The sequence below is a fragment of the Larimichthys crocea genome, chromosome XVI (assembly GCF_000972845.2).
Source record: "Larimichthys crocea isolate SSNF chromosome XVI, L_crocea_2.0, whole genome shotgun sequence".
In the NCBI taxonomy this organism is placed as follows: Eukaryota; Metazoa; Chordata; class Actinopteri; family Sciaenidae; genus Larimichthys; species Larimichthys crocea.
Window position 1 is genome coordinate 19,067,146 of NC_040026.1, and position 16,815 is coordinate 19,083,960.

Here is a 16,815-nt window from a genome sequence, read left to right on the forward strand (position 1 = left end):
TAAAGGTTTAATGATTTTTTTTTTAATAGTGTTTATTATTTTTTAAATCATCAAAACATAATAAGTGAGGAAACGTGACAAAACATAGAGGCACTTTTCATTCTTGAGTACAAAAAAAGGAAGTAAACAGAAAGGATTAAAATGTGTGCTTGGTGAGTCTCGCATCTTTCTTGCGCACGTTTCTCCTCTTTATGTTTTTTTTTTGTTAGTAACGCGACACGTTTCTGCTTTCCAGGTGGTGCGGGAAGAAAAAAAGAAAGTCATTTCCTTCGCCAGCGAGCTGAAGAAGCTGACCAGCCGCAGCAGCCGCAGCATGACGACCGGCAGTGGCGGCGGCGGCGGCGTGGACGGTCCGGCGCAGAGTAAGGATGATAGAGCTGCATGCTGTGTGGCTCTGACAGAGCTCCAGGAGTGAGAGCTCACACTCTGCTGCCGTCTGTGCATGGAAAGGCAACAGAGGTACCGTATGTTGTCTCTAACATCTAACATCGAACAACACGGGAGCAGAAACACGTTGCGTGTTGCATTTTCCTGATACTAATAGACGTTTTTTGAGTACAAGTAGGACTGAGTCATATTAAGGTTGAATTTTGGGATTTTATTGAAGTGCTGGTAATGCATGAAACTCACTTTTCTTCTTAAAACTGGAAAACATGATTACCGAAGTCATTTTGATCCAGTTTGTGGTTTTAAATTTGGTTCACGAAAGGTCACACATCGACCGAAATGCCTTTAGGTATTGGCCGAACCTTATTAACTTAATTCAGAACCTTTTTTTTTTTGGGAAATATTATGACTTTTTTGCTCATAATCTTTCCAAATCATGTGTGATCAGATGAATCCATTTCAGACAGACAATAACGTGACAAACAGTTTGTGTAGGGAGCTTTATTAGCGACGTGTTACTTGTGTACTTCACAGTCATGAATTTTTACATTATTATCTCCACCTCATATAACCCGGCACTTCATTTCCAGCGCATTCCATCCGTTATGTTTTGAACAGATGGTCTCCACTTCGCAGCGAGCCCACGGCTCGCTCTGTCGTCACTAAATGTATTTCTGTGCCACGGCTTGCCGCCTTTTAAAGACTTAGTCGCTGTTCCTCCGCAGGGTATCTGTCTGCAGCTGAGGGCCTGAAGGCGTGGGTGGGGGCAGGACGATTCCTACAGGCCTCCTCCTCCTCCTCTTCCTCCTCCTCCTCCTACTTTCAAGGGCACCTCCAACCTGTCCACCTGCCCACCTCCTCTCTGACCTGGAAGCTTCACCTCCTCAGGAACTGGAAGATCCACAAATGAATCAGGAGAGAGAAGACGACTCGGGTTGACTACTTCTAAACACGGAGAGGATTCTGGTGGAGTTTTGGGTGAGGTCCTACGCGGCGTGGAATTGTGAGATATGCTCCTCCTGAAGGAGTCTGATCCTGTCTGACAGGAGCTCCGTTGATGGGTTGGGGTTGTTCTGCCCGCTGTTGCAGGAGTTGATTGGAAATCCCACCCAGCGTCGCTTCAGAGCGCCGACGGTCACGATGCAGGCAGGTAGCTCTGACTTGATTTATTGGTTGTAACGTGACTCCGCGAAGAGTTCACAGTTACGAGGGGCAGCTGCTGTTATTGAAGTCATCAGGGACACAAAAAAAATCTTCTCTTATAAATAAATAAATAGGAGGATGAAGAGGCGTGCCACTGTTATCTCCCCGCAAAAATGACGCCTGGATTGAAGAGATGTGTCCGAGCACGGTTTGATTCTTCTGGCATCGCACAGAAAGCACACAGCAGACGGAGGGAGATCTGCTCGGAGAAAAAAAATTAATAAATGGAAGGAGAGATGTAGGAGGATACGGCAACAGTATTCTTCTCTTTCTCAGGTATGGGGCTCTTTTCGTTGAGGGCATTGTGAAGGAGGCTGACAAGCTGGCTTGTTTGGTTCTTTTCTTACTGTTCCACTTTCACAGTACTGTAAGGGCACAACGGAGTGAGACGACGATCTACATCTACATCCTGTGATCGACATCGACATCCTGTGATGGAAGCGGTTTCTTACACTACACTACTGTCTCTGCCCTGAAGGTGGCGACACATGAGCGGCATTTTGAGGCAGTTGGAGGTGTTGATCTGAACGTTGATCTGCCTTAAAATGTCGCAACGCCGCCTTTAACTTTTGGTAATTTTGTCTGAGGAAGACGTGCGGGTCGTTTCACGAAGGATCTTAGTTCTGTCATCTTTGTCCACAAATGATTACATCAACAGGCCAAATCAATAATTAATAGACACTTAATTTTCTGTTACAAGAGAAGTTAAATATCGCTTAAACAGAAGTGGCCGTACAGGATTTTTCTCCAAAATAAAATACTCTAACTAACTATCATATAAAGGTTCATCCATTATCTGTGACTGCCTATCCCAGCTGACTTTGGCCAAGAGGTGGTGTACACCCTAGACTAGTCGCCAGCTCATCACAGGGCACATAGAGACAAACAACCGTTCACACTCACATTCACACCTACGGCCACTTTAGAGTCACCAATGAACCTGTTAAGTGCCCGCTTTGGACTGTGGGTGGAAGCCGGAGTACCGGAGAAAACCCACGCACACCCGAGGCGACAGTGCCAAACTCAGGTTCAAAAGCCCCAAAAATAAACTTGGCAAAATTATGATTTGAATCCAAAATAATCTAAAAATGCAGTACTTTGGCCACATTTCACAAAAATCTGACGGTCAATACGAACAAGCTCCCGTGGCTAAACTGAGAAATGGAAACACTTTGTAAGCACTGCTCACCCAGTGTCAGACCTAACTGAAGTACTGGAGTCACAGAGATGAAGCTCAGTGGAAAAAGGCGTGCAGACTCGTCTCTCTGAGTGGAACGATCACCTCAGCACTGAGATCCTCGTACGAAAACGGCCTCGTCGTCTTCTTCAAACAGCATTTTGCACATTTGTTTTTCCTCTTGCTGTCATCTTCAGTGTTTTTATGTTGCTGTCTGATAAACCACAGACACTTGATTGTTATGAGATGGTCAAAATGTTGTTCATATTTATTACTTTTTTCATTTTAGCCCAGTCCTGAATGAAAAGTTTGTTTTTATGATATTTGTCAAACTGAAACGAGCATGCAGAGATCCCCCACGTTAAATATGAACACGATGAATTACATTTCACTTCATTGGCCGACATTTACTGCCCTCGATTTTTGAATGCAGCATCTTTATAGATGAGTATTGATTGATTGTCAATGATGACTTAAGGATTTTCTTTATTTCTCCTTACTGCTCATTTCAATTCTTACTAAAACTTGATTTATTTTCCCTGTGTTGATGTGTAACATTTCCATAGTTTTGAAATTATGATAAACAGATATTCTCTCTCTTTAGAAGATAGTTTAGTTTTATTTGGTGTCGGCTGAGACTTTTAAATCCACGGTAAAAAAGTGCTTTACTGCACCGCAGACACATGAAAACTTTGATTCTGTAAGATGTTTGAACCCACAATGGTTATTTAACAAGAATAAATTGTATTTGTCTCTTTTTTTCTGACATAAAACTCGTTGGAAAGTTTTCGAAATCCTCGAACAAGAATAACTTTATTGATCCCGCAGTGGAGACATTTTTTTCACTAAAGTTTAACACGCCCTGGGAGCAGTCAGGGGTTTGGTACTTTCTGCTCGAGATCCGTAGGGACCAGAGAGGGAGCCTGGTGATCTCTCCAGCTACCAGTCCACAAACCACACAGTCCCTGCAGTCTGAGCTACTGCCGCCCCAACCAAGTGTAACGTTATTTTAAATGTTTGACTTTTATTCTCTAGGCAGACGTAAATGCCACGCGCCACAGAAAGAATCGGACTGTTTGTCCTTTTTAATTTGCTCAGTGCCAAGTAGTAATGTTTGAATTTGTTTAGTGCAATAGTGACTTTAAGTGTCTTTAGGTTTGAACTCCTGACCTTTGACTTTGTTTTTAAATGTGTCAAAACTGATATCATTCACACACGGAGATGATCTGTTGTCAGCGGTAAGGCAGGACGATGTTTAACGGTATAACGAAGGGAGATTTAGATCGTGATCCAAGAAACAACTCGCTGTAATCCTTTTATCCATTCCAGCTTTTATGCAAATAAAAATAAAATAAAAATCAGAACTGGTGATTACTTCTAACTGCCATGTCTGGATAAAAGTGATATCAGCTGATAGAAATATGTGAAATGACTAAACAGAAAGGGACCTTTTCTGTTCGACAGTAAATCCGTAACCGGTTCTTGTAATCTTCATCACGTTTCTTCACGTCGTTCCTCGTTTTCCTTCTTTCTAACCTGTAAACCTCATTTCTGAATGTAACATTTCTTAACGTGTTGAACCTGAGACAAATGTGTATTTCTATGTTATTTATTTGAATGTGAAGCCCTGGTTGGCAGTTACCTGTTGTTGTTGTTGTTGATGATGTATAATTTCCTGTAAGTAGTTTTAAGTGTTGTTTTTTTATTTATTTCAATATGTGAGAGGATAAACTCTCCACTGCCCGAATTTTACTCAAATTTATGTAGATACGTAAAGAAGTATTTTACTTTCTGTGTAAAATATTATTATTCTGCAGTACACGGCAGCATCTAATGCCTGTTTTTTTAATCATTATTATTTTATTGAGTTTTCATAAATGTGTACAAAAGCTGACAGTTCATTCTTTGAAGGTTTTTTTTCTTTTTTTGGTGTATTCAATATATCCACTGAACATGACGTGTGTTTGCTGACCGTGGGCTACGTTTCATCTTTAGCACTCTGTCGTTTCCGTAAGACGTGCCGTATACCCTTGAACATCCACCATCTGTGTTACCACGTGGCTGTCAAGTGAACATTTGTCTATTTACTTGAATTTTTAAAATGAGAATTGGTGGATTTGTCATATATCAGGATCACTATAAGAATAAAAACATGAATACTTAAAGCGTGTCTGTTGTGTGTGTGATGGTTTGTATCAAGTCTTTGCTATGAAGTCAAGTTGGCTTTAAAATATATTGGAATAAATTAGAAATCAACTTCTGTACACCATTATATTCAGATTTAATGTTAATGCAGGAAAATAACAGGTAAAATGAATAAAATCAACGTTTAGCTGCCTCAGGTTCAGGGTCAGATCGTGACCTGTGTCACACCGTCGTGTCTCATTGGGAAAACGTGACCGTAACTGAGTGATAAACAGCTACAAATGCGTGTTTTGAAGCTTCTCGTTTCTTTTATCTGGTAGCCCGAATGAACACGAACACAATGAACATAATTTGAGCCACTCATCAAATCTTTTGTGCCGGGTGTCGTAGATTAATGAGCCGAGTTCAGTCTACCTTCCTCCTCCAATAAAGCACGGTGGACTCAGGAATCAGTGACATAATCGGCTCATTTAATTGAATCAATAACAGCGGCTCAGGCGTGCCCTTCCTTCCAGAAACTGTTTCAAATATTACTCTCCGGCACAGTTGGCTAATTCCGGGTAATAAGGCGCACTCGGTTTCAAATATCACCACCGCTGTGGCACCCTCCGTTGAGTTCCTTAATGCAAAATTATGCAGTCATCAAATTAAATGCGCATAGTTTTAAAACCTGGTAATTCTGCGGCTTAATGGTCCAGCTTCCTTCAGACCTCAGATGAAACTCTTCACTCGTAATGTGGTTCACAGTCTCTCAAAAAGTTCTCACACCTTTAATTGTGATGAACTTTGACGAGGGACGAGAATCCATGAGCTCCGTTAATTGGATCTCGCAGGGATCCGGTGGGACGAGGGGGGAAAAAAACAAAATGTCTTTTAGTGCCAGACACGAAAACGTGGAAAAGTCGGAATCTCACAGGCTGTGATCGAGTTAAAGCTTTTCATCTGCCTCCTCCCTTTCATCTGCATTTCTCTTTCATGACTAACGTCTAATGACTAAATCGAGTCTGTGTATCTTCTCAACGGGAAGTTAAAATCTAACGCTCAGTGTCGACCAGGAGCTCATCCTAAAAAACCTTTTTAGGTTTTTAGATAAGAGCTTCGAGATATTCCAAAATCTCTCTGCAGTCGTCACTAATGTGACATTTCCAAGCTTCTTTATCGAGCGACGCATCAATGACGACTTATGTTCTCTGTGCGGGGTATAGTTTAACATTTTGGAAAATACACTTATTACTGAGAACATCACCATGTATTAAAGTTGCTGTACAGATGTGAGAGTGGCGCCAATCATTTTTTCTAACTCTACATTATGAGTGTTTTTCATTCAACCATTAGAAACTGATTAAAGAATAGAAAGCAATGCTCTGAAATATTTTCAAGGACACGGTATTGAATCTGTGAATCTGAATGAGAAAAACACCGTTGTCTACACTCGTCATGTCGATTATGAAGTAAACATCTGACCGCGGTCACATCCTGTTAGTTCTACATAGAGAGAAGACGCAGTGCTCAAGTTAGCAGAACTCCACATTTCAATGGATGACAAAGTCTTTTATTTGGATAAATTTTTTGCCAAGCAACTTGACAAGGATTAAAAAGGCAAGTTTGAACAATACAAGACTTCATGTGTCAATGCAAAGTGTCAGGCAAATTCAGGATGAGTCGAACCGGTGGCCTTAAGACTGAATGAAACGAGCGCGGTTCCAAACAGAGACACCAGTCGCTTTTAAAGGGCCGTAAAAAGTTCAGAAACTTTTTCAGAAAGTTTCTCTCTCGTTATCTCTTAACAAAGTAGAAAATATAACAAGTCCTCTCATTCTAGGTCCAGTTCTCCAGACGTGTTGCAGCTTCTGAGCTCAGTTGGGCTTCAGGGATGCTCTGAGTAACCAAAGACGTTTTTAATGGAGTGAACTGCCAAAGCAACCAATTAAGGTTCCGCTTTTTTTTTGATGATCTGTGTCTGAATCTAAACAAAAACAGATTCTGCGAGTCCGTGTGTGAGAAATCTTTTCGTCTTAATGAGATTCAGAATATGCTAATTCACCATTTAGCCGAGCACCAATCTGCTAATTTAGATTTTCGTTTTAATTGGACTGGAGCATCCCCGTTAGTTCCACAACTAATGAGCAGAAATGATGTCTGAACGCTTTAATGATCTTGGCAATAAAAGAGAGCGAGCACAGTTGGGGTCACGATCAGTCAGAGTTTGGTCATGGGGATGTGGAGATTGTTCCACGGGCCCATCCATAGCTCCTCCTCATCCGACTGCGTCCTGTCGCTCGGGCACTCCAGCGGCCCGCTCGTAACGAGTCCGTCGTTGTCGTCGTCGTCGTCGTTACTGCCGTCCACCTTCGACTCTCTCTCGCCGTCTTTCAGCTCCTCCTCTCTCTCGGCTGAGCTCGGAGGCTGCTCCGCGCCGCCCTGCGCCGCTTTGAGCAGGTTCGATTTGGACGCCGCGCTGTTGCTGGTGCTGCTCGACCCTAAAGACAGGCTGGATTGTCGAGCGTTGAACTCGTTCAGCGTTTTAGTGTTGTCCGTGTTAGAGAAAGAGGAAGTGGCCGTCGCGGAGGCGACCATTCCCGAACTTTGGAAGGTGCGCAGCGTGTTGCACCCAACAACGTCCGTTCTGGGGCTGTTCAGGGGAACCCTTTCCTCCAGCGTCGCGGCCATTTTGTCGAGTTTTTTAAAGTGCTTGGCCAGCCGGGAGCTGAAGACGGGGGAGGGGAGTTTGAGATTGTTGTTCGTGTTGGTGTGCGTGTGACCTGTGGCGTTCACTGAACGCCGGGTGCGGATGATGGAGCCGTTCTGGGCCACGTAGATGCTTCCGTTGAGGTTGGCGTGGCTGTTGGGTAGGGTGGAGGACAAACGGTTGCGTTGGGTCTCCGGCATGCTGTCCTCGCCTGTGGAGCTGGTCTCGTATTCCCGATCTACCACCAACTTGATCCGACGTTTTTTACTGCCGAGCTGGAAAAAAAACACAAATAACATGTCAACAAACTGTTAACTCATAAAGGCTGAAGAACCCGCGAGGTGCAGTGAAGACACGAGGGACAAATCTAATTGGTTTTCCTGCGTTGGTTTTACTACTCCTGTCACACCTAACATCCAAAATGACTTATTTCCAGTGAAATAAACTGAATTTAAAAGCATCTCCTATCACAGGAGATACATCTTTGTGTGAACAGGGCTTACTAAAAAACATTTCTAGGTCTGTCTTCATCAATAACTCACGACTGACGGCAGAGCCAGAGATATTGCTTTTGTTATTCCACGACTACTTCTCCCTCGGTAACACAAGAGCTCTGACGTGAACCTTTACAGAGTTCATAATGCTCAGTTTTAAAAAGATGTTTATCTTTGAGGTCACAGTTAAAGGCGGTGTTGAACTGGACTACATAATACTGAGAGGTTTGTAGTATGTGTAAAGTCTCTGTTTCCGAACATTCGTGATACAAATGGGGTCGTTTTGAAGGGCTCAGTGACTTCACGTGTTTCAACAGTTTGGGGAAGACCCCTTACTGTTCCAACATGACGCACAAAGCAAGGTCCATAAAGAACAGAAAGGTTTGACGCACAGAGCCCTGATCTCAACCCCCATCGAGAATGTTTGGGATGCACTGGAACGCAAGATTGCGAGCCAGGCCTTCTCGTCCAACATCAGTGTCTGACCTCATAGACGCTCTACAGAATGATTGGGCACAAATTCCCACAGAAATCTGACTGCTGAGGACTCATTCTTCATTCGTTTTTATTAAACTTTGGTCCAAAATTCTCGTATTTATATGCTGCTAGGAGCAAAGCTCTTCTGATCTCAAACCTGGAATCAACATTTCAACATTTCTACCCTGCGAGGTGAGAGCTTTGACCACTAGAGGTCAGGCGAAACAACATTTCCAAGCTCCTGTGCCCGTTTGTTTTTAACCTTTGAATATGTTTGTCCTGTCAAATCAAGACATGCACACTCACACACTGCAGACACCACACTGCACAGCAAAGACAGGTCGGTGCGGCAGTGTTTGCTCCAGACTGTGATTCAAAGCATCGTCTTAATTCTTAACGAATGAAAGCAGCGAGGAAACGCTTTTCAAACCCACTCTGTGGAACATAAAACACTATATGACAGTCAGAGCAAACACTGCTCACACTCTGGAAAAGAAACAACAACTCTTGATTTGCTGTTACACGACATGACCCTCAGTTTTATTCTATTAGGCCTTGATAGTATAGAAGAAAAAATGTACAGAAAACAGAACTGAGTGATGCGGGGTAATGGTCGACTTGGAAAAAGAAATGACTAATGTAAGAGGCTTCGAGGAGGTCAGAAATAAGCAGCAGCGAGTTTTCACAAAAGGGAAAAAGGAACAAGTCGATCGCTTCAAGGGAGCGGTTATAAAAGGCGAGACGAATGAAGGGGAGGGAGAGGAGATTGGAAGAAGGCCATTCGAGATAGAAGCAAAATAAAAGTGTGAGAGGGCGGCAGAGGACACGCAGCCGAATGTAAATCACTCCAAACAAGGAAAAACCAGAGATTATAGTCATAAATTCCACCCAGGTAACGCGTGCACGCTCAATCCAGCCGGTTTCACGGAGTTCTTACTTAGTGGCAAAGAGTTTAATCTTTGGGGAGGAGGGAGCCGAGGCTTCATCTGCATTTCAATCAGCCGACTCATTTTCCAAATCCCCCTCTTCATCTTCATCCTCGTCTCCTTCCCCGCCATGCTGGCTGCTCCCCTCCTCCTCCTCCTCCTCCTCCTCCTCGGTGTCCTCGATGATGGGTGACAAGTCGTCCGAGTCGTCTGATTGGATGCGCTTGGCGTCTCGCCTGCCTGAAGAAGACTTTCGTGATCCAGCACTTTTTGCCTCCTCTTCCTCCTCCTCCTCCTCATCTTCCTCCTCCTCATCTCCCTCGCTCTCTTCCTCTATCGTTTCATGCGAGGAGCGGGAGTGTCTACAGGTTTTTGGCCTAGGACCTGAATGTCTCGAACTGTTCGAGTCGCTGCTGCTGCTGTTCCTGTCCGTCTCTTTGCTGCTTGCAGAGCGGCTGCGTCTTTGGCCTCTACTTCTGCTGCTACTTCTGCTACTCGCAGAACCGTTACTGCTCGACTCCTTCCCGTCATACTCACTGTCTAACCCCGACTCCCTCTCAGACTCTGACCCTCTTTCCGTCTCTGTCTCGGATTCGGTCTTGTCGCGCTCGGTTGTGACAGATGATGTGGGGCTGCTTGAGTCGGAGACACTATACTCTGAGGGAGACTCCTTGCTGCCGCTTCCTGTCTCTGAATCGCTGTCATGAAATCTTTTCCCTCTCTTCCACCATACCTCAGAGGAAGTACTCTCCTCTTCTGACTCCCTCTCCCACCTCCTCCCCTCCTCTCTCTCGGACACCGACGCAGAAACGCTCATATCTCCTACGGAGCCATACATCTTTCTGCTCTCCTCCTCTCCCCTGTCCCAGCTTTTCCCATTGATCCACTGCTCGTCTCCCACCCTGGCGGGTCCCTGGAGCCTTCTGGCGAGGGAGATAAGACTGAGGGACTCGCTCAGCTTTTGTTTCACCGCCGGGGGTTTGCTGGCTTCAAAGGACGTCTGGAAATAACTGCCGTCGATGACCATGCCGCCGTCCACGCTGTCAAAGCGGCCAGCGGACGTCAAGCCAGGGAGCATTCCCCTATGCTCTGGCCTGACGCCTTGTCCTCTTTCAGCAGCATTTCTCATCCCATTGTTCATCGCAACACCTCTGTTGCTTCTTCCATATGTTTCCATTTCTCCTCTTTCCCTCCCTCTTTCTGCTGCCTCATCTCGTCCTCCCCCTTTGTTGTCCCTTTGGCCTGCTTCCCCTCTCTCTAATCCCCGTCCCGCTCCTTCCCCCTTCCTTTCCTCCGATCTGCCTCTACTTCCTTCCCCCTCTTCCAGCGGCCTGATTCTGGCTTTGTTCCAGGGCGGGTGGATGGCAGGAGGTTGTCCAGATGTTTTATTTCCAGAGGACAGCAGAGCGCTCACTCTCATCGCGGCCTTCAACTTGGTGGCTGCACTCGAGCTCTTCTGCTTCGCGTTCATCGGCGCGCCGCCGTCTGTCGGTTGTGTTTTGTCGCCCTGGCTTCTCGGGGCTCCTGGGGTCTTCCTTGATTGCCCGTGAGAAGGCGGAGGACGCGGCGGCGGCTGAAGGTGGGCAGGTTGTGGGGCTAATCTACCTCCTTGAAACTGTCTCCTCACCTGTTGTCATGATGATGTTAGTTTAAAACCAAATAAGAACATTTAGGAAAGCAACAGATAAGACACGTGACCAGCAAAAAACATCACTGTTAATATCAGCAGCATTATTAGGAGAAGGCTTTAACCTTGTACCTCCTCCGCAGTGGATCACGAACAGTTTGGTATTGGCTTTTTCTGATGAGAGTTAGATGAGAAGATCAGGTCGTAGAGTTGCATTCAAACCCAGTTTGAGAAACAGATCCACGAGTCTAAAGGCTGATCAGACACCAAAACTCTGTTTCTGTGATAAAGTCATTCATTTACTGCGTTACATTTTGTTTGTATGAAAGTGCTGCACAAATAAAGTCTAACTGGTTTGTTTGATTCATCTTTCGTCACACTGCTAGAGAAGCAAACAGCAGAGATGCCACGTTCACATCACCAAGTAATCCACCAGGAATGTGTTCGATTGGCTCGCCAGATAACATTGCTGCGCTGCTGCAAAGGTGAAACCAGGTTCAACTTCGTTGCCAGAGTTCTCTGCATTGGCACCAATAGCAGTATAAAGAATGAGTGACGTCACCCGTTTCCGAAGCGAAGAAAATATGTGTGCACCGCCATGTTGGCTGAACTGCTTCTTCCGCCTCCCGGCTAATCTAAATATTTGCAAAGACGCGGATCATTGGTGGACCTGAGGCGGATGTTGCCGCTTGGTTGGCACCCAGACTGTGTTGCTGGACCAGAAGCGTGAAGCTAAAGTTGGTCTAAACGAGGCCTCATGTTGGTTTATGTACAGATTAAACAAACAAGTTCATATTGTGACCTCTGGACAAGAACCAGGCGAGCTACGAAGCTGTACGCTGTGGTTTCCTTTACTATACACGAGTGGAGCTGATCTTCTCAGCCAAATCTCAACGAGAAAGCCAAAAAGGTTTTACTTCAAATGATGCCGTGTCCCAACTCTCAGAGCAGTCTGACATTAGTAACTTTAAAAACCATATATATTGAATTTCATTGTTTAAACATCAAAATATTTGTTACAAATTAGGCAGTCCCCCCCAAAAAAAAACTGCTAGTGAACACTGACTTTTTTAAAAACACTTTTCTTTTGTCTCCACAAACAATCAATACAAGTCAGTGTGATCAACAGCTTCATGAATCAAGTCCGTGTGAAGAATATTTAAAGGTTTCTGTTCTGTTTACCTCTCCGTCTGACTCCTGCGGGCTGTAGTAGTAGCTGCCGTCATCATCAACAACAACTTCTCCGTATTCATCATACAGGCCCGAGGGTGAGATCAGCTTCCTGCGACTGCCGTACTGAGGAAGGTCATACCTGGACAGACAAAGGTGATATTCACCATGATTCATTTTCTGAAGGTTATTTTTCTGACGAGCAGCGCAGCAGTCAATTTAGCTTTGTGTATTCAAAGTTGTGGCCCGGCATCTTTCGTCCAATCAGGAGTGAAAACAAGAGAGAGAGAGATCTGCTCTACGAACAAAGCTGCTGAACTCTCCACAGCCACTTATAAAGCAATAACACGCAGGGCGATGCTGTGGTTCACTCCAATCATAAGGAGTGTCTAATGACTGGCCTAAGCAAAGCTACCTTAATCACAAGAGGAGCATTTTGTTGCCAGGAGACATTTTGTTAGCAGAAAACACTGGAATCGATCTCTCTGCCTTTTGTTTCTCTTTGTTGCCTGTTGCCGGGAGTGCTGCCTGCCTCCACCGGCCAAAAAAAGAAAACTGTGTTGGGTATCATCGTTTGGGCTCCATGCCCTGCAACACTGCAAGTCGGAGAGCTAGTGGGTCAAGAAACACATCTTTTCAAATGCCGTACTGGAAACAGAATGTACCGGTGTGATTAAAGTAACAAATCTGATGGAAAGTCCTTTGGCTTGGTTCCGTAACAGAGTTGTACAGAAAGGTTTTCCTCGTGTAATCACTCTGCTTACAGTCAACCGGTGGGGTGAAGCCGCTCTCCCTATTACGTTAAGTAAGCCAAGCAATAAACAAATGGACGGGGGGCGAACGGGTGACTGATGCAAGCAGAGGTGTTTTAAGAGAAAAACAGTCGAACGTGAATGATGGCAGGGTCAAAACGGAAAGTCCAGGTCCAGTCATGAAGGTTTCACAGTTAAATCTCCTCTCAACCTTCCACTAACACCTGATAGTGGGATTTCACAGTCATTAACCTGCAAGACTCAAACTGAAGTGCATACGCAATCAAATTACTGACTCTCTTAGTTTTTTCTCCCTCAAATTGCCCTTTCTTCACCTCTTCTGCTCTACCTTTTCTTCACTCCTCCTCCCCTTGTCTCCACTAGGGGGCAGTAATAAACTGAGGATCAGTTCATGGTGTTGCCTTGATGGTGTGTTGTTGTTGTAGCTGTGTGTGTGTCTGTGTGTGTGTGTGTGTGTGTGTGTAGACTAAAATGGACAAAAATGGGTCACTGGCTGTTTCAGGTGAGTCTCCACATGCTAAATGGTTGTTTGATGGTCACTTCCAGGACGCGTGACCGCATTCACACAGCGAGAAGAACCGGTGCTGCATGCGTTAAGAGTCACTGGGTGAGAAAATGAAGCCAATTTTCTGATGCTCAAATGAAACTAAATATGTTTTTATTTAGTTTCATGATTCCCGGCTTGAATTAATCTTTCAAAACTGAAACAAAAAGTTCAGTTGAGTTTGTTGTTTTCAGGATTTCAGGGGGAAATTAAAGGTTCAGTGGGGCTTTTATTTTCAGAATAAGGCAGACACGGAAAATAATATTCATAACTATGGTTCCATGCATGTACAATCGCCTGAAAATAAGATTTATTTACACCACTAGATGCAACTAAATTCTACACACTGGACCCTGTGGGCGTCTGTACATTTATATGAAAGTCAGTCATCACGGTGAACGGTGTTTTCTGCGGTCACTTGAACGGACTCAGCATGGCAATCGAGCCCAATGTTTTCAACAGAAAGTGTCAGATGCTAGCAGTGAGATTGAAAGTGGTCATTTACCTGACGGGGGCTCGACAGAAAATTGCCTTCTAGTTGCATTATGGGAGCAAAATGCACAGTGGAGACAAAAGTCATGAGCAGCTCTCGACCTCTGCTGCTTCCATTTAATGATCTGCCTTTCACAAAACGCTCTGCTGGTCCAAAATTACATGTCTTGAATAAATGTCCAGCTTGTATTAAAGGAACAGTTTGACATATTTTGCCCGCAGACTTTTTCTCGTTTCCTCTCCGTCCTGCTTGTGTTCACAACATGAAAGTCTGAGTCTTGAGTCGATTGTAGCCGGTTTCACTCTCCTCACCTTATTTTGTTTTTCCACATGTGGATGCCCTAACTCAGCACCTATCAGCTTCATGACAGTCACACTGCTCATCACTCACGCCGGTAACGATTTTTTGGAAACGGAAGATATAATCCCGTATCGCTCCATGTCGCGTAAAGGGTTGAGTGTTTTACTCTTGACTAGAGGGCAACATAAATTTGGCTTGCTTTGTTGTTTTTGTTGCTTTGCATCAAAACATCAGACCTGTGCAACAAATGGTTCAAGTTATTTTCAGCATCTGTATCCAAATCCAATTAGAAATCATGCCAGTGGCAGATGGCTGCGATCCCACATGCAGAGAAAATCCCATTTTGATTTCATCTTTCGGAGACAGATGAAAGGAAAGGTCAAAAGGTTATGATCCATCCTTCCAAACGGACGGAAATACAGAGAACAGCTGAACAAAAGAACTCTTTGTTTGTGGCCTGAGAGGCGCTTTAACGTCTGTTATTACCATTGTGCACCTTTTTATTTACAACCGTGACGGATAAAGTGATCGCATCCGAGTCCCACCGGGTCACAGTGTCTGATTTGCCTGCTCTTGTGTATGTACGGAGTCAGACATGAGTTTGTGGATGTTGCTCTAAGCCAACAGCATCTGGCCCATTGTCTGCCTCCACGGCTGGCTGCCTGATTAGCTGCTACAGTATTGCAATGCTAGGCAGAGAGAATTAGCTGAGTGTGTGTGTATGTGTGTGTGTGTGTGTGTGTGTGTGTGTGTGTGTGTGTGTGTGTAAGAAAGAAAAAGCAAGAGAGCATTTCTGAGTGAGTGAATGTGTATGCCATGAGAGAATTTATATATATATATATATATATGTGTGTGTGTGTGTGTGTGTGTGCTACTGTGTATTTATGTGTGAGTGTGGGTGGGCGAATAAAATCAAGTTCCCAGGAGTCTGCAGCTAAAATTATAAGAATTACACAATGCATCACAGATGGCAGGCTGGGTGCAGAATGACACACATACACACACTTGGGAAAGAGGCAATAAGTCTTCAGAGGTCTTGTTCATGAACACTTTGATCCAATGTGTGTGTGTTCAATATATCACCATTGTGTTGTACCTCTTGTTTTGACGCACTTTGAGCAAAAAAACATACCTGTAATATCTTCCTCCCACACTTTTCACTTCCCTTAGTTCAAACACATGTACACCAACACACACGAGTGGGGAAGGTATGAGACAGGTCACCGGTGTCGACATTTCACAGAGGCCGCCATCCTGTGTGACTGACACGGGCAGCTCGATATCAAAGTGGCTGCCACGGGGCTGACACGAGTTCCAGACTGGCGTGGGAGGGAATATGTTTCATCGACGTTGAGGTGAAGCCTGTCGGTTACTGCTCGAGGTCAAAGGTCAGAGATGAAGAACAGCCGAGATGGCCTGAATTCACTGCCCTTGGTATCTTTGCTACTGCGTGTCACTAATGGTGAATAATTCATGTACAGTACTCTAACATCAATATCCTGCCAGAGACAAATATAGAACTTTTACAGACAGTCAAGTCCAAGAATAGACATTCTCCCTAAACAAACATAGTCTATTCTTTTCTGTTCTATTTGTTATGATATTTTCTATCCTTAGGTTACACAAGACCTTGTGTAACGTGTGGGCCTTGAGGTCCTCGGCAGTATAAATTGTTTGGCTTTGACGGGGAACAGTAGGTCTCACCACTGTGGTCGCCAGGGTCGAGGAGACCTATTGCTGCCTTCATAGTCATAATAGATAGCTTGCTGTTGATGTTCCAATCTGCGTAAACAGACATCTGTGTCTCCAGACTAGAATATACTGACAATAACACCTGCATGGATAAAAACATTCTCTTTGTCTGATTCTAAGCGTATAGTATTTGTGGTGTTATCTTTGGGTTTAAAGTCGATCCACCAGCACGAGTTCGGCAGAATGTGAGACCGACTCAGGCACTTCTGATGAACTTTGAGAGTGTCTCTAATTCTCCTGGGCAAGCGTCAATAAAAAATACAGCATAAGACATCAGAGGCTCCTGAACACTTTCTTCCTTCCTGACCTCACCATTGACCTTTGACTTCAGCAATCTCTCCACAACACTATTCTCATCTAACAAAAATATGTGACACTATAAATACAGAAGTTATATCTGTAACGTCACCCATATGTTTTGTAGCTCAGAGTGAGGTGGCTCTGGCCATCGCCATCTTGGCAGCTCTGCCGCCTTCTGGCTAATCCAAAAAATGGGCAAAGATTCGGATCCGTTGGTCGAGCTGAATAATGCATGGGTGCTAAAACAAGCTACCCCCCCGGTCATTTAGAGCAACCACGCTGTTAATAATGCAATAACTTTAAAGTTATGCATTATTAACAGACAAAATATTGAGGTTTTTCTCAAAATAAATTAAAT

The 16,815-nt window shown here is 44.4% G+C and overlaps 2 protein-coding genes across 7 annotated transcripts in view; one reads left to right on the plus strand and one right to left on the minus strand.

Moving 5' to 3' along the window:
* The window catches only part of plce1 (phospholipase C, epsilon 1), a 75,122-nt gene extending 70,185 nt beyond the window's left edge, over window positions 1-4,937 (plus strand). For all 4 annotated transcript variants that reach the window (XM_027289593.1, XM_027289590.1, XM_027289592.1 and 1 more), the window contains 2 exons: window positions 236-459; window positions 1,113-4,937. In XM_027289593.1, coding sequence (XP_027145394.1) covers window positions 236-415 — 180 coding nt within the window. In that variant the 3' untranslated portion in view covers window positions 416-459; window positions 1,113-4,937. The remainder of the gene's footprint in view (window positions 1-235; window positions 460-1,112) is intronic.
* A 1,503-nt stretch (window positions 4,938-6,440) lies between these two features.
* LOC104932610 (protocadherin-15) overlaps window positions 6,441-16,815 on the minus strand; it is a 163,715-nt gene continuing 153,340 nt past the window's right edge. For 2 of the 3 annotated variants that reach the window (XM_027289594.1, XM_019271968.2), the window contains 2 exons: window positions 12,308-12,437; window positions 6,442-7,876 (listed from right to left, as the gene is read on the minus strand). In XM_027289594.1, coding sequence (XP_027145395.1) covers window positions 7,112-7,876; window positions 12,308-12,437 — 895 coding nt within the window. In that variant the 3' untranslated portion in view covers window positions 6,442-7,111. Of the gene's footprint in view, window positions 7,877-12,307; window positions 12,438-16,815 lie in introns of all 3 variants that reach the window. The other variant, XM_027289595.1, reaches the window with a different exon arrangement.